The sequence below is a fragment of the Leptidea sinapis genome, chromosome Z (assembly GCF_905404315.1).
Source record: "Leptidea sinapis chromosome Z, ilLepSina1.1, whole genome shotgun sequence".
NCBI classification, from domain to species: domain Eukaryota; kingdom Metazoa; phylum Arthropoda; class Insecta; order Lepidoptera; family Pieridae; genus Leptidea; species Leptidea sinapis.
The window spans coordinates 17,186,641-17,213,849 of record NC_066312.1 but is presented as its reverse complement, the minus strand read 5'-3'; the positions used below and the strand labels follow the sequence as shown (position 1 = coordinate 17,213,849).

Here is a 27,209-nt window from a genome sequence, read left to right as displayed (position 1 = left end):
TGGAGAGGAAGTGCGTGAGGTTTTTAAGGATAAAAGCAACCAGCGTTCTGTTGCCTCTGCCCACCTCGACGGGAAATAAGTATGTTTTTGTTTTTTTTCTAAGGGGAAAAATACTTATACGTTTTATGAGATCGTGGTGGAAGTGATCTCATATGTAAGACTCAGTTTGAAGACCAATACCGACTAAAAAACCGCCTCTTCTTCTATCCTCCCCATGGAATCGCCGCAAGGCATTTCTTCACGGGCGGAGAATCTTGCCTTTGCTATCTCCAATGAAGCGTGTGTGTCTGTACATATTAGATTAGTTTAGTTTTTTTTAGTTTAGTCCCGCAAGGTCTCGCAAGAGGGGAGCGAGTGCAGGATGACCTACGTGCGCACGAGTATCCTATTTACGCAAAGTTCGACCACTTTAATTATTTTCAAACATTCCCGCACGCTCACTACATTCCCGCACGCTCTTGTCAACGTGTGGGAAAGTAGTACTTTCGGAACTCAAATGCATGCGCAAAATTGAACTTTGCGCACGATAATAGGAAAAATATATTAAAATAGCACTGTCAAAAGTGCGAAAGCCGTTGAAGTTTAATGATTATTTGATTCAAATTAGAATTGTGTTTCCAGATTCGCCGAGATATTAACAGTCCCTATTTGAAACAATAATATTTTCCGTATTCTAATGCTTGAAATAGGATATAGGTTTGTTGAAGAAAGTAATAACGTCTTATTAGTCTCTACAGTCTATGGATTTCATCATCAAATATGTAGATTTTAAAATTTTACCAATCAGAAAATTGCCAGCATAGATAAGAGAATATAAAAATAAAAATACACATAACATAATAATAAACTTCCTCCGTTTTGTAGTCAGTTAAAAAGGGTACGAAACAACTTCATTTAATTTCAAATAATACTTAAATTACAATCTTCTATTCTATAATATATAGTCTATATCTATGCATATAAATAAAATTGGAGTGTCTGTTTGTAATATTGAAATAAACGTTTTTTACTACATGTATATGAATATATAATATATGGTACATACACCAAAATAACATGTTTTTTTACAATATTTGTCTGTGTGTCTGTCTGTTTGTTCCGGCTAATCTCTGAAATGGCTGGAACGATTTTGACGGGACTTTTATTGGCAGGTAGCTGATGTGTTAAGGAGGAACTTAGGCGACGTTTAAGAAAAAATCTTTTATTTTAGAAAAATAATGTTGCAATGTCCAAGAAACGGTCTAACTCTAAAAATAATTTATATGGCAAAACAACGTTTGCAGGATCAGCTAGTTTTAAATAAAATATATCTGTTATAATATAACTTCTTACACATGAATTTTTATAAGTTACCAATACCAATTTTTTAAATATCTGTCCATTCCGGATATTTTATGAAATTGCTAAACCGATTTGGTCGAGATTCTCACTGGCAGTTAGCTCATGTCTTAAGGAACTTAATCTATAATTATTTTAGCAAATGCAAAAGAATAAACCTATTGTGAACAAAATGTAATACACATTGTAATGTAAACGCATTCTTCGTGGGGAAAGGCTCCGCTAATAGGATATATGTACAGTACCTACGATACGACGCGCTTTTTTGAAGCGCGTACACCTTTCTTAAAGGCCTGCACACTCCTGTGATTCCACTGGTATTCCTAGAGAATGTGGGCGGCGGTGATCACTTAACATCAAGTAACCCGTACCGTCGATTATCCTCCTTGCAATAAAAAAATATTGTTCATACTCATATTTAAGCTTCAATTATGTATAAAAACTAATAACTTATTTCAAAAGTAACAAAATACTTAGATATAACACAAATTTGAGCAAAATTAAACAATCATAAAATATTAATATATTACTAATTAATTATTGAATCTCTTCGAACCACCAAACATATGTGACAAAGGTTACCGGTTATCAGGTTACCGGTTACCAGGTCATCGGTCAAATATACAGGGAGCCTGGAAAATGATTTTTAATAGTTTTAAAGGCGGAAGAACTCAAAGTGCACACCGTCTCCACCCTCATGGGAAGAAATATTTATCTATCATTAAGGCTGGGGACCGAGCCAATGGCCTTGGGGAATCGAGCAGAACTAGATTACCTCTTTCGCACAAGATGATCGCAATAGTTTTAATGCAGGATTAAAAGCATTTTTAATTTATTCCAACATAATACAATTTTGCTTACAAAACTAACACAACTATATTACGTTAAACAGTACTCTTACTAATAGTACTTTTGGTGTTAAATTAATAAATATTCGTACAATTTTTATCTACGTTGAATGATAAGCATGGTTCCAACTGTAAAACTTAGGGGTAGTTTGGTGTTTCCTTTTCACACTGCCTAAAAGAATAGAAATATGAAGAAATTTTCGTCTCATATTGTGTAGATATATAATTACTTTTTGTAATAATATTAGCTCTATATCAACCGTCCAGAAATGTTTTCAATTATGCGCTATTTTGGTGATTTCTTGGAACGGCCTTAAATGCTGAATATTTCCTCCACTTCACAGCATCCGCTGTTCTACCTGATACCTTTGACGTGCTTTCAAAATGAGTGAGCGTCCCACACCACCGGTCTCCAGAACTCCAGAAAATCAACGTATGTATTTAAGCATCGTCACATAACGTTTTTAACCGTTTGTTTTAATTAAACACAATACATGCCTTTCCAAATAAAAATATTCATGGTGATTTAAAACTTGCACACGTAACTTGTTTCGACTATTATCATTAGCGTGCGTGGCAAACGCTTAGCGCGTCTCGTCATCGTAATCAAACACGCAACTGATAAAGCTCTAGCTATCTTCCTCTTACACCTACGAAACTGTTTCGCTCGGAGCAAGACGAATGATTTATCGTGAACCATGAAGTTTGGATACAACTTTCAAGTTGGCGCTACGATACGGGCGAGTAGCGGTCTAGCGGAAATCTGTCACAACTCATAACTGCACAGTCGGTTCTGAACAGTCGCAGAGAGTACACGCGTTTTTCACTCTGTAACTTTTCGTAACTTTAGCTATGACGTTGCGCTGCTTGATTGCGGTTTTGGCACTAGCCGGGGCCACGTTTGCTGGTCCAGAGGTCACCGAATTGAAGATTGAAGTGGTGAGCGTTCCTGAGATCTGCGATGCTAAGTCCAAGAACGGCGATACACTCACTATGCACTACACCGGGACACTTGACGATGGACACAAGTTCGACTCAAGGTAAGTTCACTGTCAAACATTGCATTTAATACTGTTATATTATATATCAGAACATTGTCAGTAAACAGTTTAATTAGCGATGACTTTGGCAATATTGTACACTGAATAGAGATTGCTATATTAATTAACACATCCAAATGTTGTAATTTAATTTAAAACAATAATTGTTTTGATCAACTATTATATGCTATAAAACATTGACGAAATTGATAAGTTATAACTAAAATTTCAGTATATTAAAAAAAAAATGCTGTCCGAAACGATTATACCGTTTTTGGAAGGGTTTAACAGTAAATGCCAAGGCTAGTACAAGTGTAACGGCACCGTGTAAATGGAAAACAAGTAAATTGCGAAATGAATTTGGGCTTCTAGGGACCCGTACCAAACATATTTGAAACGTTCGTCCATTACTTAAAAAAAAGTTGATAAAAGTTAATTAGTTGAAGTCCTATCAAAAGTTTATGACGTGTTATTCATACACGCGGTTAGTAACCGGTATGGTTATCGTCCTACGACGACTGTGTGACCTATATTTTATCAAACTGTTGTTCCGCCGCGTCAGGCGTAAACCTATTTCTACTTGAATATCCGAGTTGACATATTATTAACATGTGATACATTACTCCGATTATTGATTAAGAATTTTATTCGAAAAAAAAAACGCAATTTTTAAAAATACGCAACGAGAGTTTTGAAATTTTGTCGAGGAATTGGTATGAAAAGAATTTAATGAAAATGTAGAGATAGAGTTAATTTTGTAGCGATATAGATAGAGCTCATTGATATTTTTTTAATTATACTAAGCCGATGAATCTTATGTTAATTAGTTGTTGTAAATAATAGGTAAAATATCAAATTGTAATTTTTTTTATGTAATTTATTATTATAAGTAACAGATAACGTACCGGAAGACGCAGTGTTAATCGGCCCCCACAAGATGGTTTAGTCATAATTGCTGGAATAGGTTGAGAGCAGCGCAGGACCAATCGTCATGGAGATCTTTTGGGGAGACCCTTGTCCAGCAGTGATAAGTTGAATGATGTGATGAGCTTAAATGATGATGATGATGATAATGATGATGGGCACTGACCCGATACCTTCAAGTGGTTTTACACTATCGTGAGCTAAATAGCCTAAACACATGATCGGACTGGTACGGCCGCACCATCGGACGCGGTCTGGTTAGCGGAACATATTTGATGGTATGCCGCATTGTCCATCGCACAAAATTATATTGCTTTTATTAATTTTTATAATTTCGCTGGATTTGGTACGGTTGGACCATCGGCCAGTACGGTGTGTGTCTCGCACCAATTGGTCCGGCGTCGTACCGGGTATGGTCCAGTTGGTTAGAATAATAGTTTAGTGCGATGGACAATACGACATACCATCTAAAATGGTCTGCTACCAGACCGCGTCCCATGGTATGGCCGTACCAAATCCGATCATGTGTTTAGGGTATTAGGCTGCGAAAGTTATAAAACTTTTGCAATAACCACATCTTACTAGACCGACATATTTGCGATGCTTGCTGTCTTCGGCAGTCGAAGCAGCAGCCCCAGCACCAACTGACTTCCCGTGGCTTCCCCCCCCTTCATCATTAATATGTTTGATATGACATTTATATATGATGTATGTTTAGTGTTATAGATTAAGGGATTTCCAGGAAATCTGTTTCAAATCCTGGTGTTGCAAGAACATTTAAGCGAGTATGAGCGGCGGCGATCCCTTATCATCAAGTTATAAAAAAGGAAAAAAAAATGAGATGACTTTAGCTTCACCATCAATATTATATTAATGAAACAGTTATAAAACCCTTAGAGGCTAGTTCACTAATATGTAACAGTCAATTTCATTAAAACTTTACCAATCAGCATAACTATATAAGTTTAACTAGATAGGTTTTTCGTTTGAAACGTGTAAAATTAACTGCTCATATGAGACTCGAGAGGATTCACTGCCTGCATTCGAGAGGATTGACTTATAATTCATATACGTACATAATATACATATATTCATATAATATATTTAAAATAAACCATAATTTATATACTTAAATTATACCACTACATATTATTATAATATAAATTCCTCCGCCGCGTCTGTCTGTCTGTCTGTCTGTTCGCGATAAACTCAAAAACTACTGCACCGATTTTCATGTTGTTTTACTTATAGGTAGCATGGTTCTCGAGGAAGGTTGGTATATAATTTGCTATATTTTTGTATACATATTTGTATACAATAACGATATTTGTTTGAGGTGTCGGGAAAAATAAGCCGTCTGGGAGCTTTCAACGAATACGCTGTCTAAGCCCTTTGAGATGTAACAAAATAATGGATGATGGAATTGTGTATCTTATGTAGGTGTACAGAAAAGTACGCAATAGCATATTCTTACCTCTTAGTCATAATATATTATGTCTTCTAATATACAAAATTCTCGTGTCATGGTGTTAAACATTGAACTCCTCCGAAACGGCTTAACCGATTCTCAGGAAATTTTGAGTGCATATTGGGTAGGACTGAGAATATGACAACATCTATTTATCATCCCCCTAAATGTTAAGGGTGGTCCACACGATTTTTTTTGTAATTTTTTTTAAATTTGTTTGATTGTGAGTCAACATTAAAAAATACATACGACTTCAAATATTCACCCATCTACGATCAACAGTTACTTTTGTATCGCGATTTTAATATCGCCAATACAACGTTTGCTGGGTCAGCTAGTCTAATATATAAAATTGTTGTGTACGTGTGTTGACAGTGAACTCCTCCTAAACGAATGGACCGATATTGATGATTTTTTTAGAGTGTTCCAGTGAATTTGAGATTGTTTTAGATTCAATACGGTCGACATATAATTCTCCTACGTATGTTAATGATTTCCTCCTAACGTCTGGAACGATTCATCAAATTTACAGAGGACAGCGCCTGTCTGGTCCGCTAGACCCTTTTAAACTTAAAAAAATTGACAATTGTAAAGTAATCCTAATCATTTTGGCAGGCATTTATTTTCTCAAAATTGATTCCTATCAAATTCTTTTTGATTTCATTTTTAATATACTAGATACTACTACCGCTTCGGAAACAAATGGCGCTCTGAGAGAGAAGAAGCGGCGCAAGAAACTCTCCCAGCATTCTTTTTTTTGCGCTCTTTTCAATAAAAATATACATTATTGTACAGTCATTTCTACCGCTATAAAATAATCATAATCTAGTCCCAGGCTGTCCGATCACTTAGATATTCAGCTGTGGAGTAATATGATTTACGACAGAGCCATTTTTTAATAAAAAATTTAAATTTATTTAGAGATAAAGCCTGAACGGTGGCTGGGACTTAATTATAGAAGAATATACTAGAATTAGTTACAAGAAATCTCTTATTTCTAATGTTATAATAATGAAAACCACTATTAAGAGCAAAAAGTTTGTTACTACATTATGTTATAAATCATTCAGAAGAAAGTTTTGTTTTATTTTTAACTAATTATATTTGATAACACATTTCCGATGGCTTTAGACTACATTATTCCCGAATACTTGCTTGACAGAACAGTCTGTCGGGCCAGCTTGTTATACATAAATTATAGTTTTAGTTGTATATGGCAGTTTATAATTTAGTATCGTTCCTTTTAAAATCTCGGTTATTACTAATTCTCTTGTCTCCACACAACTTTGCGACTACGTCCAAAGATCTATAATTGACACCTCAAAATTCAATGCAATTAGTATCCTTAAAATGTAAATTAGATTCAAGATAAAATTAACATCTTGAAGCAAAACAGCACGGAGCTAAAATCGTCAATAAACAGTATGATTATAATACAGGTACACAACCGGAATCAATATAAAAACTTTTCTTAAACAGAGTTTTTTTAAATTAAACATCCTTTCAGACGAGATTCGATAAAACGAATGCTCCAACAGAACTTTATTTCAATCTGTGTGTAAAAATCAGTTTAAATTAAACTACGGCGAAGAGAAATGTTCAAAATCAGCCTAATTGAATGAGATACTCACATTCTCTCTACAATTAGAATAAATCGACAGTTTGAACTGTAGTAAGGTGAGGGTAGCTTTTAAATATTCGTGATAAATCTAAGTACCTTGCTCTACTCTTTCGTCTTTTATTTCTAGACTAGACTCGATTTAAAACTCGTAAGTTTATAATTTTGAAGAAAATCTTGTTTACGCACGCTTGACTTGGGAAGTAAGCTGGTGAATGCGTGAGGAGTGCGTTACGAACGAACGCCAGCGTTACGCGAACGGTGATTGCTTGACTTGGAAAGTAAGCTGGTGAATACGTGATAAGAGTGCTATGAACGTTACGCGAACAGTGACTTCTTGATTATCTTCCTTATTTTATTATATTATTGAACAATTTTATAAATTAATAATTTGTTTTAGTTCAGTCGTGCGGTCTAAGCCACACCTGTTTTTTTTGTATAGAGGCATCTGTTATACTGTAAGACTTGGCATTGTGTTGCCGGCTTTTCTACGAAAATATTTGCAAACATATCCAAAATACACACTAGGCCTTCTGTACTTAGTAATTGGATCAGTATTGCGTAAGTAATATAGTAATGTTGAGTACATTACTAGAGTAATTTATTAAAATAGCCATACAGAAGAAGCATGAAAAAGTTCTTTATGAGAGATGTTCCAGGCATACATGGCTCGATGAACTGCCGGCATAGTTCAAAAAGTTGAATTTTAAAGCAAGATGTATGATTAGGATGCAAAGTCGAGTACACTCTCTATTATGTTAAGGCGGAACTTTTGTTATTACTACTACTCTTATTAGAGTAGACGTGAAAATTTTGCACATTATAAACTACTACCAAAGTTATGTTTTGACATACCAGTCATGCCAATTAACTTATTAATATTGAGTCGAACTTCTAGACTTAACAATTGGCAGATTGGGAATGGAGGACCACCGCCCTTAGGCTATTAAATAATAAATTTTATTGAATGTTTTTAAAAGCGTCTAATCGTTCCTGCGCAAAAATAACCAATAGATTATTTAAATAATGGTCTTCCAACAAACGATAAGCAAAGACAATTTTATGATCAAATAATTGTTATTAGAAGTAATTAAGCTAATTGGGTACACTTCGTAACATATTAGTGGAAACTATTGAATTACAAAAACATTGGTGTAATTATGTATTACACTATTTAAATAATTGAAAGTAAATCGAACAGTAATGAATTAGTTTGCACTTCTTTGACCTTTAATATTTTTTAATACAAAAACCTTTATGATTCAGAAATAAATAGGATTTAAATATTTTTAGTCTGCTTACACATTGAATACTACTAGCTGACCCGACAGACGTTGTTCTGTACATAATAAATAAAAAAATATTTTTTATTTATTTGTCAATTAATTTTATGAATTATTTGGTAAAATATGTAGTTATAATGAAATTGTTTCATAGCAAACCGTGCGTCAATAAATTCTCACATAGAAAATAAGTCCATACAAAACGAATTTTGGAAGTAAAAATAATTATGGATCCCAGATTTAAATAAAAACTATCCTATCTCTCAAGTTGGACTAAACTGCACTCAATTAAGTTATCCGCTAAAATCCGTTCCGTAGTTTAGGGGTACATCGCGGACAAACAACGTGACACGTAATTTATTATTATATATTAAGATAATCCAAAATAATAAAGAAATTTCTCATAACAGATGAAAATATTATTGATGCGATATCCACAGGTAATTATTATGTGAGTAAGTAATTTATTAAGCTATAAATAGCCACATAAAGTACGAACACAAACAGTAAAAATTTGTTTGAAAACATTCAAACGGAAGGTAATGATCAAATTCTGCAAGCAGTTACGGTGTGTGAATTATTCACGTATAAGATCTTTCTTTTGCTTTTTTATTTCTTTTTGAAATTGAGACAGACATATTGTTACGTATTTGTTTTTGTGGATAATAATCTATACTAATATTATAACTTGTTTGTTTATACGTTCCAATCTCTGGAAATTATCTGTCGGACGAATTTGGTTTGTATATGATAGCCAGATTTATGGGGAATAATGTAGGCTGTCCCCCATAAGAATACAGCTGAAATGCTGTATTGATTTTTGTGAAGTTAGTCGCCAAATTATTTTGATGTAAATCTTAACATAACATCCTGATGTTAAGCGGTTTTACCTGCCCATAACAGTTACAATTTAATCGGTGTTGTAACGCATTACAAATAGATTAATTACGAAACGATACTTTTACGCAATTCAAAATTATTTATGATATAAGTCAAATTCAAAATGTGATGAAGGTTTATTTATACCTCGGTAGGTAACAACGGTTTGTTTGATAGATCAAAATGTAGTTTGGGCTTTATAAAACGAACGTATTCATCGTACGTCGAGTTAAACTTACAAATAAACCTCGACGTCTGAAATCGAAATTTACCTCGATAGGAGTATTGTTAGCGACGTTTCGTAAAAACATATTTGCACTGAAAAACTTTCACCAGATTAGAACTACAGTTTGTTCTATACATTCACAATGACGACCATTCTACAATATACTCGTAACTTTATTCATTTTTCGCGACGTCATTTACAAAAGTTTCTACAAGTTTGCGCGTAACATCTATACAGATAATAAAATTATATACATAATAAATATATATAAATAATAAAGATAATAAAATCATAAACGTACCATGTCTGTACATTAGATAGTTAGAAAAAATATGGGTGTGAAATTGATGTATTTATATCTGTGCACTTGCACGCTAATCTCAGAAACGGCTAGATCGATTTAGATGCGGATTTCATTATCTTATGGTAAACACCCTGTAGTATTTAATTTTCATTCCAATTGGTTCAAAAACAAGAAATTTAAGATGGGATCCTGACCTACAGATAGCTTATGTTGTGACGAGTAACTTGACTAATTTTAAATAATCTTAAGAGGAACTCTTGAAATTCTGTTAAAAATTAAATGTTAATCTCAGATTGACACGTAAACGACATATATGTAGGCAAAGTCACCGGCTCCCGCTCGTATTGTAATATAATTTCCAAAGGTATAATAACCAAGAACAAAGAAAATTCGGAATGGAGTCCTGTCCATGACATTTTCTGAAATGTATAATTTGATTTGTGTGTTGCTGTCATTTATACATCTGCTTGATTTGTGTCATAATATTTATACCTTTAGAAATAAACAATATATCTTATGGTACAGAATATTTATTACAATTGTAACAGTGAATAGCGTTCTGCAATTAATAATATTATTAGTCATTCATTACATATTTTTTTTACATACTGCCTATAGAACTGACTTACCTAAATAAAATATTAGATATATGTCATTTTATATATCTGTTTGTAACTCTAACATAAGTTCTAATAATTAATTTGAAATCTGCTTGAAAACCTCTGAAGTTATATGAATAAATCTGTGATATCCATATAGAAATATTCTATTTTATGGATATAATTAATGTATTGTAGAAGTGTTTCAATGCTTTAAATAGTCCAAGAAGAACCTTACCACTGGAGAACTATAAAATTTAAAAAATTGTGAACATAATATTACCTCTAATAATTATAAAAGTTAACAATTTTGATGACTAATACTTTATTTCAATATTTTAAGCAATATATCGTTAGTCTTAGGGCAATTCAAACCCATACTTTCTTACCATTCAAATTATCCTTTAGATGAGATGAGAGGTTTATATTGAACTTGTTGAGAGACATTTGAAATGTATTAATTGTCTGTCTGTTATTCTAATTACCACTGTCCGAGTGTCCATCGGTGTGTCTGTCAACGGGCTTTATCTCATAAACCCTTTGCCCCTCTCCTCTCTCATGATAAGTTGTTAGACAGCTGACATTTTGACAGACTATGTAGCGACAACAAAACAATGAAGTACAAAATGACCGCCATTTAACAAAAAAAAAATCTTTTCACAATAATATTTCAAAACCGTACGATATCATAAAGCCCTTTTGATGTTTTATTTCATTCGAAAACTAACGGCATAACAAACAGAAAATCTGAAGAAGTTTTATCAAAGCAGAAGTTCATGTACTGAAAGCTTTCAAGCATCGTCGCAACCTACGAACGAAGTATTAAAAACTATTAGGTATCAAGCTACCAGTCAATGTTTCGAGTTAATTGTAAAGAAGTGGGTGGGCTTTGAAATTAATAGACAATATAATATTTCTGCTTCATTTATATTATCTTTCTTTAAACTAGTAAAGCTTGAAACGGTCATAAAAAATTTACTAATCATTATCTTAAATCTTTAAGCGAGCAATTCTTGTATATATATATAATCCAAATCTCGGAAACGGCTCCTAAGATTTTCATAAAATTTAGTATACAGGGGATTTCGGGGGCGATAAATCAATCTACCTATTTCAATTTTAAAAAAATGTAGCATTATCCGTGTTTTATTGAGAAACAGCTACAATAACATAGACTATAAGAGTTCAGATGGGACATTGGGTGATCCGGTAGGCAGAAGAACTCGCTTCGAATCCAGATGTCCTATTAGTTTTCTTTTTGTTCAATTTTGTAAGCAAGGATTCGTCCAGATATTAACAGTTTACCGACTACACTATGTTTAATAGTGTCTGCTCGCTCTAATCGGTGTATGAAAAGGAATAATGTATTGATGATGCTTCATACAATGAAAAGATGGAGATACTGGAAGCCGAACAATTCTGGAGATTTTTTTTAAATCACACACTGTTCTCTCTCATTGTAAGGTTCACTGCTCACAGGTTCGTTTTGGTTTGAGTATTCACTATAATAATAGAGCCGAATCACGAATTAAATTAAATTTTCTCAATAGAAAATAATAGTATATTAATAGAATGTAGAATTTTAACGGTGTATTTAAAAACAACTAAATATTTGAAGTTAACACCTTGGTAGAGCTATTACTGTTTTATTTAAACATTACAAGAAAATATTTCCCTAAATCGATGAATATTTCAATATGATAAGAATTGGCGAGACGAGAATTAAATTCATTTGATGGTCATTGATACATAGCACTTACGTAATGCGATTTCGGGCGATTTTACAGATTTTAAAACAACCTTAAACTTACACAAATAGTGTCTGTAAACTAAATTATTACGAAAACTTCCTGATACCATTTGGAATTTTTACGCAGCTATACGCATTCGCTATAAAAATGAAATAAGAGTGTTACAAAAATAAAAAATGCATTTTACGAATACGTTTTTGCACACGAAAACAAAAACCAATATATTGGTATCCAGTATACATAAACCGCTTTCGCCATGTTTACATTTTTTACGAATCTATATTTTGCTCGTGAAAGCAAAATCTATTCTATCTTTATTGAAATATATAAGAATTCGATAAAATGCAAATTATATCTTTAAACGCGACCGATCCGTAAAGCTGGTAATGTTGAGAAGAATCTGTAACAAACGAAATACTCTTTCAATATAAACATATACGTATTCATGTAATGCATAATTTACAACTTATCTATTAAACAGTTGCAATTAAAACAATAATAAATATATTTCTGCGTGTTCTCGTCGTACATTAAGTAATAAACCAAGTATTTACTTGTTCTTCGATTAGGTCTTGTGCTAGAACTAAAAACAAGTGTAGTAGGGGATTGATTGGAGCATAAGCCATCTGATATCACCATTGAGTGGCATGGCACGTATTTTGCGAAAGTACCTCAGTATATCGCCGACGTGTAACTACCGATGTAGCTATGACATATGCTGGTGGATTTCTACTATTTATATTTATTTATTTAATAATTTTCAATTTTTACGTGACTAATAGTAAAATGAAATTTTTAAGTGTACCTTCCTTTAGCCTGTTTCTTGACGGGTGACGCAATGTTTTAACATTATAATTAACTATGATTTTATTTAATCACAATTACACGCAAGTCAATAATTTTAAAAATTGTTTTATATTGAATATCTCTATACACTTGCATAATTCATAATTATTAACAACAATGTACAACGGACATTATTACATGCAATCAAATGTATTTTATAAATCAGTCTGTTATTTAATAAGTATTGAGTGTTCAAGTAATTCATCACTTTGATTGCTTTATATTTGTGTTGTGGACGATAGCCTCTCACAGATAGAAAATTAATGAGAAACCTCCCTGTCGCATAGAAGAAAATTAAGTTTCAAATGTAAAGGGATTTAGAGTTTGAACGATTCAGATAATTAAGTAAATAAGATCATGCTCCAATCAATTATAGCCCTCGCAATTTTGCTTTCCATTTATACAATTTTTGTTCATGTTGTTTTATTGAATTCTTTGTTTTGTCTATCTTCTAATGGAGCTAATGGACTTTCAATGTTAATATTTGTATTTATGAAAACATTAAAAGCTTATAAAAGCTCCTCGTTGTTGTCATTTTACTCATTGAAAATCTGAAGAAGTTTTGTACAATAAATAATGATGGAACTATTATATGGAATTCATTACTAAAATAGGTGGACGAGTGTTCATAACTTTAAAATTATTTAATTTACGTGATTCCATTAGAAGATAGCAAAGAGCACTTTTCTTAAAAATTCAAATCGAGTTAACCCTCTCCAACTAAAAAAACATTCATATACACTTTTGTAATATTTCAGACAAACATTAATTTACTCTGTCGGATATATTGCGAACTACAAAATTTCTAACTAAGTAGAATCTTATGCATTTAGAAAAATAAGCAAAACTATGATCTTAAAAAAAATATATCTTATAGACCGCGTGGGATTAATAGATAATTTGGTTATTTTATATTAAAAAAAAATCAGTCTTTCCAGTTACTAATTTTATTTCCATATTAGAAATGGATCATAAATTGTCATCAACATAGTGATATAAATTTTATTCTTCTCTGATAAATCCTTTTTTATCTTTTATCCGTTTAAAACCATTCAGTAAGACATCAGCAAAATTAATTTCAAAATCGTCGGGTACGTTTGACGTGCTAGTATTGTTTGAATTATAATATTTAGAATATAATTAAATTATCTCTCTATTGTTTCCGAAACAAAAGATCACCTCTCTAGATTGTGCTTCTAGTTTCTACGCAAATTGAAATGCTTCTCTTCATTACATTATTGCTCTGAGTGGGTTCATCTAATATAGAGCCATAGAACTGATCGGAGTAGTATCTAAATCGAACATTACGCATCGTGGGACTTTTATGACTGAGTCGAAAACTGTTCCTTGGTATGTGCTGTAAACAGGATGTCATCTCTGTTATGTGGTACCGTTTAGATAGGCTGGTTGAAATTTTGGTATTCCGACTATTTCACTTGTATTACTAATGTATTTTCTGCAACGCTCGTTTGATTCTGTTGTTGCAAGAGAGTGTAGACTTCAGCGATCATCTTATATCAGGTGTTCGGTTTCTCCTATTCTGCTAAAAATAAATAAATAGTTCTTTATGTGTGTAACTTGATGCTCGGTACGTGGAGCTTTAAGCTGGGTTCACAAATAACGCACAACGGCGACAGAGCTATATAATGAAAGAAAGTGAGCTCCCGTTGCTATCCTACTTTGTGTATAGTAAAAGCCTTAGGAGACTTTTATATCGTGTATTTTCGACTTATATTATACTTGCTGTTCTTAATTGCTTTAGCTGTAGAAGTTCAAATAGAAATTATCGTCTCAAAATTACAATTAAAAGCCGGTTTTTGACATTCAACCCTGTCGCTGTATAATAGGATTGATATAGAACTATTATTATCGGAACTCAAGCGTTTGGCCCATAATATCACATATATAGCTTCCCTTTCTTGGCGTGCGTCCGCGCAGAATGGGATGTCGCTATGCCAACTTAATGGCTGACAGGCTTGCCCTGCATGTTTCAGTATGACAACTCTGTTAATGACTATTCTCATATTAAACATTTTATTATAAATTATATAAAACTTTTAATTGCGAATGCAAGGGGAAACTACAAGTACTAAACATAATACTCTAATGTTCATTTGTTCAAAATCGCAAGTCTTCTAATGTTCTTTATTGACCATTTTGAAATGTTTACACAATATTGTGTTCATGTACAGGCATACTTTCAGTAATAAATATATTGACCAGCCACAGTAAATCTGCAAGGCAATCTTATCGTATTTTGTAATTGTAAATAGAAAAGAACCCCTTATAAAGCAAGCTGTCTTTTCGCATCGATTTCTGTATAGTTCAAACACATTAGAATGTAATATTAAATATTAATAACATACAAAATAAGCAAATTAATATTATCGCAAATGTTATGAGTATGTGTGTGACAATTGATTATTCGTGGATAAGCATTGAGAACAAGATTATATGAACCAGGTGAGTTGACGTGGTGTTATACGAGAGGTCGAAATGAAAGACGTTTCTTAAACTAATCAGTATTGATAACGCGTTTTGTTCAATTATGATAACGACAATGTATTGATGAGAAATATCTTTTGTAAAACATATTGAATAAGCAAGTTATCATTCTTAACCTTATTTTACAATTCTGGCGGAATCGGTTCGATTGTAATTCCGATAATATTAATTTTTTTTAATCGTTTTGAGAATCTTCGCAATTATGTTTTAACACAGAAATAGGCATAATTGTGATATCGGCAATCGTAATATTGTTGTCAACTTAGGTTTGTTTTTATTATTTATTTACGTCATACATAATTAATATGCAATAGGTTAATTTAAAATGTCCTTAAGTGATATTTGAAGGTGAATTTAATCATTCGATGCTGATAACATGCATTAATTATGGCAACATTTGAGTATCAATGTTTAAAAGAAAACAGATAAAGTTTGTCGATAACCTTTGTTGGATTTGAACTCAGCTTTTTACAACAATAATTAACTTTTATCAAAAATGATAATCTTCATAAATTTATAACATTTTTAAAATCTACAATCTTATATAATACGCATTACTCAGCAACGCGAATTTTAAGCACGACCTTTCTTAAACTTTTCTATCAAAAAGCATACACTAAAACGGTGTTGCGAATTTTGCAAATGCGAATTGGATTGCTTCGTGTGATATAAAAAAATGTATGCTTTTTGTTAGATTAGATCGCTTCGCTGAGTGGCCTTGGCATATCCCTGGAATAATAGAGTGAAGTTAGTGCTATCACTAAAGGTGGGTTATTATTTACCTGTGCTAGCATATTTCGTATTTTTATTTTATTAGGAAAAGCAAATAACTACAACTTAAAGAAATAAGATATAAGTCTCATAAAATTGTAGTCAGATACGCTATCCACATCTTACCATGTAAAACTTTGAGGTATTCAATGCTAGGTACATAGAAAATTTGTTTATGTATGTAATACTAATTGCAGACAGAGAACTAAAGAGAAATAATTAGTTTTCTACATTATGACTAGTTGGAGTAAATCAAAATTTATAACAGTTAATAAGCACAAAATAGAAAAGAAAAGAAATAATTATCTGCACAAATGTACACTAAATTATGTCTATATTTACAATGATATTAATCTTAAGTATTTATGATGTTTAGTAGGTATTTAAAAGTATGTATGTATATAAATAAAAAATTATCACGTATACAAAAATTCTATAAGTCGGGACTGCTTTTGTACCTTATCACTTATAGGGTCGACAGTATTATTCGATTTTCCACTACATATTTGTTCGATTTTCAACTATCCTTATCTATTTTCAATCGAAATAGTGTTATCTTGATCAAAAAATCCTCGAACTACAAATAAAATAAAAATAAAAATAATTACACTAAAACAAGTTTTGCTCGTCAAAATTATTGCTGTTATAAATGTTGGTACAGATATTTAAAGATAAACAAATTGTTTTTAAGTATATATTGAAATATATTTAAATTTCGAACATTGGTTGTGGTTCAGTAGACATTAGTAACGAGAGGCTTATAGTAACTGAAGTATGTAGTTATGATACAAATGGTCTAGTTGACCAACTAACCAAGGGTGTTTAATTTGGGTGACATGACGGCGAATTCACTCTGATAATTTTTCACTAAGGCATCAAACGAATCAAATCAAATCAAAATCACTTTATTCAAGTAGGTCACGAAAATGACACTTATTGAATCTACTGCTACTTCGTAAAGGATTCAGCTAATGAGAAGAAGTAAGTAGCAAGAAACTCATTGTCACTCTTTTATATCATGATTTACATTTTCTTCGATTTACAAATCGTTTCAATTATAATATAATAAAATATGTAAAATGATGCAACAAACATACTCATACGTAAAATAGTCAATGCCTTACAATAAGTAAGCCAAAAAAGTAAATGTAAATTAATTCAAAAGTTAGTACAATAGCTGCATCATCCACACACACCTTAAATAAATAAAGGTATACTGTGAGAATTTTATAAGCGATTATAAATATATATATATACATAATAACTTTTAAGAATCTGAGGTGTTCAACTTTCACTAACTTCAAACACTATAATCAACTTTATATATCTACGATGCAAACAACTAACAGTCGTCAAACTCTACATTGATGAAAGTAAAAATAAACTTAATTTGCTGCTCTAATTATTGTATCGCTAACTAACAGCAAGATTGTCCCATACGCGTCTGGCGGTTAAAATTATAATAGCTATCTATATTAATTGACGTCAAACTGCTCGCTTGTTTTCACTTCTTAATTAACAAGATCTATAATTGAAATATTTATTATGTATTAACAGCTTTCTGTATCTTCAATATCTTCGATCATTGTTAAGGCTTAAATCTAAGAACTATTCGTTCGTATTTAGATTTCAGCCCTTTGCATGGATTCAAAAGAGATTTATATTTTGTGAGATATTGAATAAGCTTGCAAATTCACTTTAGAATATCTCTTCACACATAATTCTCATGCTATTAAAAATTCACATAACTATTTTGAAAACTACCAAAACATTTCTTAAGTTGTTTTTTCGGCTCCGTAAACATTTTAACAATATTTCACAGGTTATCTTGCCCCAAACTAGACATAGCCTTTACTATGGGTACAAGAAAACCATATATTTAATAAAATACAATTACTTAAGTCTTAAACATACATACTCGGAAACATATATATTACGTCTACTTTTTTTCTGATTATTAGTAGTAATTACAACTCTTTATAAATTTACTAGTAGTAAAAACGAAGGGAAAGGTGAGATCAGATTCAAAGAAGAGTTCACCGCAATTTAAAATTTATCATGCTTAAGGTTTTATGCCACTTTCACATTTTCTTGAAATTGACTTGCGGTTCGAGTAATTGTCGACACATATCACTTCGTGGTCAGGTCACCCACTCGCTGTCGCATTACTACTCTCATGCTCAAGCCTCATCAATGTTTCATAAACCATCTTTCCCTCTATTAAACAACAACTACGAATTTCGATATTATTCATATTATATTCACGTTTACCAGTGGCAGGCTCCTTTGCACAGGATGCCGGCTAGATTATGGGTACCACAACGGCGCCTATTTCTCCCGTAAAGCAGTAATGTGTAAGCATTACTGTGTTTCGGTTTGAAGGGCGCCGTAGCTAGTGAAATTACTGGGCAAATGAAACCTAACATCTTACGTCACAAGGTGACGAGCGTAATTGTAGTGCCGCTCAGAAATATTAGGTTTTTCAAGAATTCTGAGCGGCACTACATTGTAATGGGCAGGGCGTTTTAATTACCATCAGCTGAACGGCTTGCTCGTCTCGTCCCTTATTATCATAAAAAAAGTTTTATATTAATCTAGGTTTACCGATTAGTTAAATAATTGTACATATTATACGAATAAGATTACAATAATTATTATTACTATTTACATAATATCTAATTTAAATTTTCAAAATTCGTCCAGATCAACCTTTCATTTATAACGATGATTAATTTATGGCAAACTCATTTGTTTATGCACTGGCAACACAAAATGCAATCAAAATAAAAAAGGCCTATGTACTTGCATCCCGTGCCACTAAATAATATAAAAAAATAAAATAAAAATAGAAAATCCATTTTTTGGGTTAGAATAGTATAGATGGTTGGATGTTAGTGCTGTTATATTACACTCGACTCGACAATCCGATTATTCGTGATCAAGTTTGATGTGTCATTGGTGGCTGACTGTTTACGACTTGTCAATCCAAATCGGTTACAGTAATAATACATTCGCTTTCCTTTTAAAACTCCGTTAGAGATGTTCTTCTCTATTGCGTGTTCTGTTTGTCTACACGATAGTACATTACATGTCAATGGATCACACAAAAATGTATTCTATACTTATTATATTTTATACTTCCATGATTTTAAGAATGTATTTGGGGAAATGCTTAAGTAAATTCAGAGGGACTACATCTGGATGCAACAACATCTCATAAAACACAATCTCAACAATTCACAGCATATATGTGGTATACACACATTGAACTTTTCACTAAATCCATACAATTTCACATATAAGATATACACAGCACTTATGTTATAACAATCAGCTGTATAGCTAAAGATATACTGCTATTAGCATTTCGGTGACGCGAACTCACGAGATTTCACTAATCCAAAAAGTGTCTTACTATATATATTTAAATTCATTTTTTGATTATTTATTTATCGCGTGCGCCACTCATTAGCATGTCAGTGACGCAAACCCATAAGATGATCACCTACTAAAAAGTGCCCCACGCGGCTAAAGAAGACTACACTTCGAAAATATCAATTAAATTTCAAATAAAATTGATCGTAATGAACATTTCAGAAAGTAACTGCCCGGCTTGATATTTTATAGAAAACTAGCTGACCCAGCAAACGTTGTATTTCCGATATTAAAATCGCGATACAAAAGTAACTGTTGATCGTAGATGGGTGAAATTTTGAAGTTGTATGTATTTTTTAAAGCTAACTCATAATCAAACAAATTTAAAAAAAATGTCAAAAAAAAAATTGGCTTGGACCACCCTTAACATTTAGAGGGATGAAAAATAGATGTTGTCCGATTCTCAGACCTACCCAATATGCACTCAAAATTTAATGAGAATCGGTCAAGCCGTTTCGAAGGAGTTTAACTACAAACACCGCGACATAAAAAAGTTATATATTAAATAGAGATTACGATTCCGCAGGCATAGATTCGACCTGAGATCATGGTCACAATTTATAAGCAACACGCCTAATAAAATAAGATTGTATGTTATGGGCAAGAGTTCCAGGTGATACGATGCGAGAAACTTTATAGCCCATGTGAGGTTTGCCGCCGCTTAATATTTTATATAGAAAAATACAACCAACATGTAACTTGGTAGAAACTTTCTTTATGTCTGTGCTCAAAATACTGTTCCGCAGCATCTGTTAAGTATACTTTGGGTTATTTTAAGAAGTTTAAAAGGAAAATATATATTTTTGTTTAGATCGTGGAAAATTTAATACTGTTTTTTTTTTTTTTGGTAAAAAAGAGCTATTCTAAAGAAAGATTAATGTATTGAAATTCGGTTGGATAGGCGTAGTGTAGAAAATTAAGATTATTATTATTTAAAATTTAAAAAAATATTACATCCAAAACAAACTTATTTCCTTTTTTTTGCTCCTTTACACAGGATGCCGGCAAGATTATGGTTACCACTACGGCGCCTATTTCTGCCGTGAAGGAGTAATGTATAAGCATTATTGTGTTTTAGTCTGTAAAATTACTTGGCAAACGAGACTTAACATCTTATGTCTCAAGGAGACGAGCGCAATTGTCGGTACTGCCTATCAGAATTTTAGGATTCTCAAGAAATTAGGATATCATCCCCACCATCTGGATGTGTGGCGGTCCTCCACAGTGCGGTTTTCAAGGAGCTTTCTTCCACGTACTACAAAGCTGTGGAATGAGCTTTCTTGTGCGGTGTTTCCGGGACGATACGACATGTACCTTCAAAAAAAGCGCGTACACCTTCCTTAAAGGCCGGCAACGCTCTTGTGATTCCTCTGGTGTTGCAAGAGAATGTGGGCGGCGGTGATCACTTAACACCAGGTGACCCGTACGCTCGTTTGTCCTCCTATTCCATAAAAAAAAAATCTCTCCAGACGCAGGTGTTCAAAATGCATGCAACACTTATAAAAACTGACGCAGGCTTCCACAATTTTTAAATTCCTATTTAATTCTCTAGAGGAATCAAATTTTCTAATATTTCAAGTTTCTAGCAGGAGAGGCTTAGGCTCTGCGATGATGAATAATTCAGTCAGTCTGGACATATATTCATATATAAATTTTTTTTGACTGACATTGAAATTGAAATTGACTGTTAACCTCTATTTTGAGCAATGCACGGACACTAACACAAAGTAATATACAAATCACGAGAGTAAGACGTAGCTTGTCACTTGTTACGCACTAAACTAAAGTAATCAACCGGGCCTGTTATCATCGGTTGTCTAGTAGCAAGAGGTAAGTCTAGACGTAAAATGATCTAAGCGTAGTGGTTAGGTTAGGTTAGGTTAGGTTAGCACACTGCCCACTGAGCTCGAGAACCCGGGTTTGAATCTTGCGCCCGTTCTTCTCAGGCATTTTATTATATCATTATGTTTCCAATGTGGGTGGTAGTTTTTGATGTTCAATAAATGATTTTAAATAAAATACTTTTTTTTTATAAATATATTTGAATTTAAAACCACTGTAGGTGCAAATATTTACCCCCTTATTTATAATAGTCTGCTAACTTAAGGCATTGCTAATCCTCACTCTGTCTTCTTCTATTGACCTAAGTCAGAATGAGAAAAAACACTCCTAAGCGGCTGTTTAAAGTTAGCGGACCATTATGAATAAGGGGGTTATATGTTAAATATGGATGTTTGTTTCCGAGTCATGGTTGTTTATATTTATTTATGTACGTCTGTCTATATATCTGTTTTGCGCCCATTGTACAGACTCTGCCTAGTTGAGGCAAGATAATTTGTGTAAATAGTTTGTCAATATTAAAAAAATGGACCGTATGACTATCTTAAATTGCAAATTTTTCATTTTTGGATAAATAAATCTAATTAAATTACTCAATTGAATAACGAATCCTATTACTCTATTTATATTATAATACTAGCTATCCCAGCAAAAGTTGTATTACCAGTTAAAGTATAAAAAAAATCAATAATTAAAATTTTTCGGGTATAAAAATAGATGACGACCGATTCTCAGACCTACCAAATATATCGTAAATAAAATATATCGTACTACAAATTATTCTATTCGATTGCCATCTTGCAACCCTATTTCGGATTTGTTCATAAAACAGAATAATATAAAAATCGTGTTTAAAAAACGGCAGTTGATCGTAGAAGGTTGAAAATTTGAAGTTGTATGCTACTTCTCAATGCTGCATCATAATAAGATAAAAATAAAAAATAAAATAAAAAGTATTGAGGGATGGGGTCACCCTTATCATTTAGTGCTTTGAAAAATAGATGTTGCCCAATTCTCAGACCTATCCAAAATGCACACAAAATTTCATATAAATCGGTTTCGCCGTTTCGCAGGAGTTTGGTAACAAACACCGGGACACGAGAATTTTATATATTAGATAAAGTTAGCAACAGTGTACATTTATGAGAATTTGTTATTAGACTCGATGTCTAATAAAATACCTGCATCTATAGACTACTTGAAATACTCTTGAATTCCCTTTTACGAAAGCCAACATTTATTTTCTATAAATCGGTACTAGAAGAACTTAATTCTATGAGAAGTCGTAACGCCGGCGTGCATGTTATATTGCGGTCGTTCCTTCGCCTCCCTCCTTTGAAATATTTACACGTGCCATCCAAGAAGTTGAATTGACAGAATTAAAACTTACCGAGCTCTTTCATATTTCACCTACTTACGGTGTTGCCAAGCTAACTCATTCTGGGAGCCCTTCAATTAATGTGGTCTTCAGAAAGTTTCTATTGCGCCATGTAAAATATTAATGCGCTGCGAAATTTCTTGAGAGCTTAACGCTTCGTGTTAAAATAATTAAATATAAAGGCAACGGATCGATATGCAAGTCGTTGGGTTAATGTGTATTTAGAAATGGGTTTAAATACAGCTCTATTTGATTTAGGCCTATTCAATCTTGTTTAGTCATAGAAATAAACTTATATGTTATGTTAGGCATAGAAATAAGCATATATTTTATGATGAAAATGTTTTTATATTACAAGGAAAAAAGGGCAATAATTTTCTTAAAATAAATTCCTTTAGAATTCTTGTTGTCGAAAATGACTTGTTTCTGGATTAATGTTGTTTCTTATTCGGATCCAATTAGTGTCGTAGATTATTTCTAACCTTTATAATAAAAAAAAAATAAAATAAGCGGTAGTATTATAGATCTCAAAGTCCGTATCATTCGTATGTAAGTGGAATGTAATATATTCCGTTATCTAAAATGTTAAGATGTAAGTACCTACTTCGTGTCGAATATTTTTCAACCCTGTTGGATCCGTAAATCTATAGGATTGATGGGATGTGGGTATTTCTGCATAAGAATTAGCGAATGTATGTATTCCATGGCAAGAAAGATTTAAGAGTCCCCAAAGTGAAAGTATTTCTGATGGCCAATGGGTCCTAAAATCATTCATATTTTTACACGCTTTTTTTTAGCTTCACCTCTATGTATGTTTGTTTGTAACCGACGCGATTTAAACCCACTTTAAACGGCCAGATTTCCATCAAACTTCGTAGATTTATCGAGGACCGATGACAATACATTAATTATTCATTTTTTAATTTTCAATTTGCTTATTTTGCAATTTTTGTTTATTTATATATTTTTCATCTATCGTCTATAAGGCAGGAATTGATGTTAATTTTAAATTTCAACCATTATCTTTAAGCGATTTAATCTAATATTAGAATATTCGAATACCAAAGAGAATTTTTAATTTAACAATACAAATAATAGTTAAAAAAAAATAAAAAAACACGCTTTCATAAATAAACTCTACTAAAAGAAGGGAATATTTTCTATTTTATAGTACGGTTTTCTATAAAAAGTGGGTTTTTAAGTTTTTTTAACTACTATTTATTCACTTATCTATATAAAGTAACAGTTCTGTCTCTTGTTTGTTTCTACGATGTGATTACGTCGGTTGTTAAAGTAGGACGAAAAATAAAGAATAGCTGAATTATTCCTCTTAAAAGTTGTTAAGAAAGTCTGAGACGGCCTATTATGTCTGATTTCTAAGGATAACAACTAAGTTGCGATTTTTCTATATAAAATTGCGAAGTGAATCGCTAGTTTGTAGATATAAAATGCAACATTCGTTGAAATAAGATACATAGATAGTGGATTTTATGTTATCCAGTAGGTCGTCTATGAATTGTCAGTGGACACATGTGGTCTCCATTTCTCTGAATAATACACGAACGGTGTTTGAGCCTCTTCTGTTTTATTGCGGACGATTGGCTTTTGCGCCGTACTCCACCCGTCTAAGAACACCGCTCAATTTTATCTGTGTAAGCATATTATATTGTTTTTTTGAAGTTACTGTGCTATTTTCTCAATGTTTTTGAAGTGAAGACTTGTTTGGCTAAAGAATAGCCATGTTGGGCACTTTCTGGTAGGAGAAAATCTTAGGGGTTTGCATCACCGATAAATAAATAATTATAAATATATATTATAGTTACACACTTCTTGTATGGGGCGAAACTTGTGAGTTCGCGTCACCGAAATGCTTATAGCAGTGTATCTGTAGTTATACAGCTGACGTATTTGTATAATATGAGTGGTATCTTTTAAGTGAAATATGAATGGATATAGTGAAAAGTTCAATGTTTTATTGTTTGATTAATATATTATTGAAACTAAGTTTTAAAATTAAATTGTTAAAATTAATTATTGTTTCTGAACATTATGAAATTTCTAATTTTAATAGTTCGTAAAAGTTCTAAGATATCACTTCTAACGATAGTCTCTGCAACTGCCAATTTTTTTTCTAATACGTCTACTCCAACTGCAGTCTTTTGAAATTTTCAGAATTAGGATCATTTTAAGCAATCACAATTAATTGCCAAGTCAATTATTGTAATCGGGCGCTACTTTTCGATTCTGTCATCGTAAACTTTTCTTTATTGGTATCCTTACATTTTTAAATTGAAAGTTACGTCGCCTCAAATTTTTTCGGCCATCTATCGCACGTCACATTACAGACGCCCGCGAAGTATTTGTGCAGATGAATCATTAATTTCAACTACTGATTTCAAGTTAATTTTGTCGAATAGTCTAAGGCGCCAGATTTAAACATTGATTTCCGAGTGGGAGATTGGGTTCGAACCCTGAACCTGACAATGTTTTTTTTATTATATTACATTTTTATGGCAGAATAAGTAAGCATAATATGTTATTTTGTGAATAAAAGTTTGTTTCACTTGCACCGTGGTTCCATTAATCCAATAATATTTTTTTTATTTGAAATATTAACGAAGTTTGCAAATAAATATAATATATATGTACCTAGGCCCTTAGGCAGATCCAGTTATTATAATCGCACATATTTTGGTTTTATGTTTTATTACTTTTGCAGTGAATATCTTGTGGATATTAAATGAGACTGAGTCGTCACGCTCGCATATATAGCTTTCATCCATTGTTATATAACACAAGAAGAGAGAGTAATCTGTTTGAAGAGTAATGGGTAACACGTGTCTAACCTCATTTTCCATATAATTTCCATTGATACCAGGTGAACTCAAATATTTTAGTGGTGATAGTAACGTGTCCGATAAAAGCAATAGAAATCACGTGATAACTATTGCGGTTTATGAGATACATCTAACTTACAGACAGGTGGACATAAACGGAGTCTTAATAAAAGGGTTCCCGTTGGTTACAATTCCGATACGTAACCCTTAATTTGTAAAATGATGATGCTGTACAAGTGTTGTGACAACCAGACCGAGACATGGTCATTAATTATTTCGTCTAAATATTGGGCCGGAGAAGTTGTATCAAAAGCTATTTCTAACGTGCTCTAGCGGACAAAAGTTGATAAAATTAATTTCTAACGTGCTCTAGCGGACAAAAGTTGATAAAATTAATTTCCAGTGTGATCTAGCGATCAATAGATGAATGAATATCTATTTTTCAACGAATTCCTCACACATTTTTAGCTAGCCTTTAGTATTTTTTGGGAAAGTGATAATAGACATACAAATAATATAGAAACTATGTGTAAATTTTCAAAAAAGAGATATAAAATACTGCTCGCCTTCTGCATTCTATTCGTAAAATTTATAATGGCTACCATCAATAACGTACAATGTTACAAGTTTCAAATAATGTATAACATCATAATTTCATCTATGACTATTCTGTTTGTGCTTTTTTTTAATACAGATAAAATAAAATGGGCAAATGTTTCAGCCTATCTAAAGTATGGAAGCGAAGCGGAGGTAAAGGAACGGGTATATCTTGTGGCACGTTTTGCAAAGTGCCTCGTCTGCTTTAATAATTAAGAGCACTTTTCCTCGCGGTAAAACCGCTGTTTTCTGCGGTCTACTGCGATGTTGTACTACGTACATAATGGTAATTTAGTAACGCTCTAGATGTTGGCCATTTCACCTACAAATCGAATTTTGTTTATTCTTTTAGGTCACTTTCTAGGAGCAAATCGATATTGTTGTATTTCAAACACTACATTATTATTTGGTTGATTCTATTCTATTCTTTCTACTGTTGCTTCTGTAGAAGGTATACCACAAGTTAGCCAATGTCTAAGCTTAGAATATTTGTTTTCTTACATTAATGCTAAAGATTGAAACAAGTTTAATTTTCTAATTTTATAACCGAAACATTGACTTTAGTTAGACTTTAAAGGATAAACACAAATATAATTATTAAATATAAGTACTTAAGTGATACTTACAACATAAGTCTTTTTTACGCGCTTTTTTTTAGCTTCGCCTGTATGTATGTTTGTTTGTAACCCACTCATTTGGGCGCGGTTTTGACCCACTTAAACG

The 27,209-nt window shown here is 32.4% G+C and overlaps 2 protein-coding genes across 3 annotated transcripts in view; both read left to right on the top strand.

The window, feature by feature from the left end:
• The window catches only part of LOC126978866 (uncharacterized), a 223,630-nt gene that overhangs the window by 177,438 nt on the left and 18,983 nt on the right, over nucleotides 1-27,209 (top strand). The window lies entirely within an intron of this gene.
• The window catches only part of LOC126978864 (FK506-binding protein 2), a 53,290-nt gene continuing 29,029 nt past the window's right edge, over nucleotides 2,949-27,209 (top strand). Inside the window, exon 1 of one of the 2 annotated variants that reach the window (XM_050827980.1) lies at nucleotides 2,949-3,226. In XM_050827980.1, the coding sequence (XP_050683937.1) occupies nucleotides 3,039-3,226 (188 nt within the window). In that variant the 5' untranslated portion in view covers nucleotides 2,949-3,038. The remainder of the gene's footprint in view (nucleotides 3,227-27,209) is intronic. The other variant, XM_050827981.1, reaches the window with a different exon arrangement.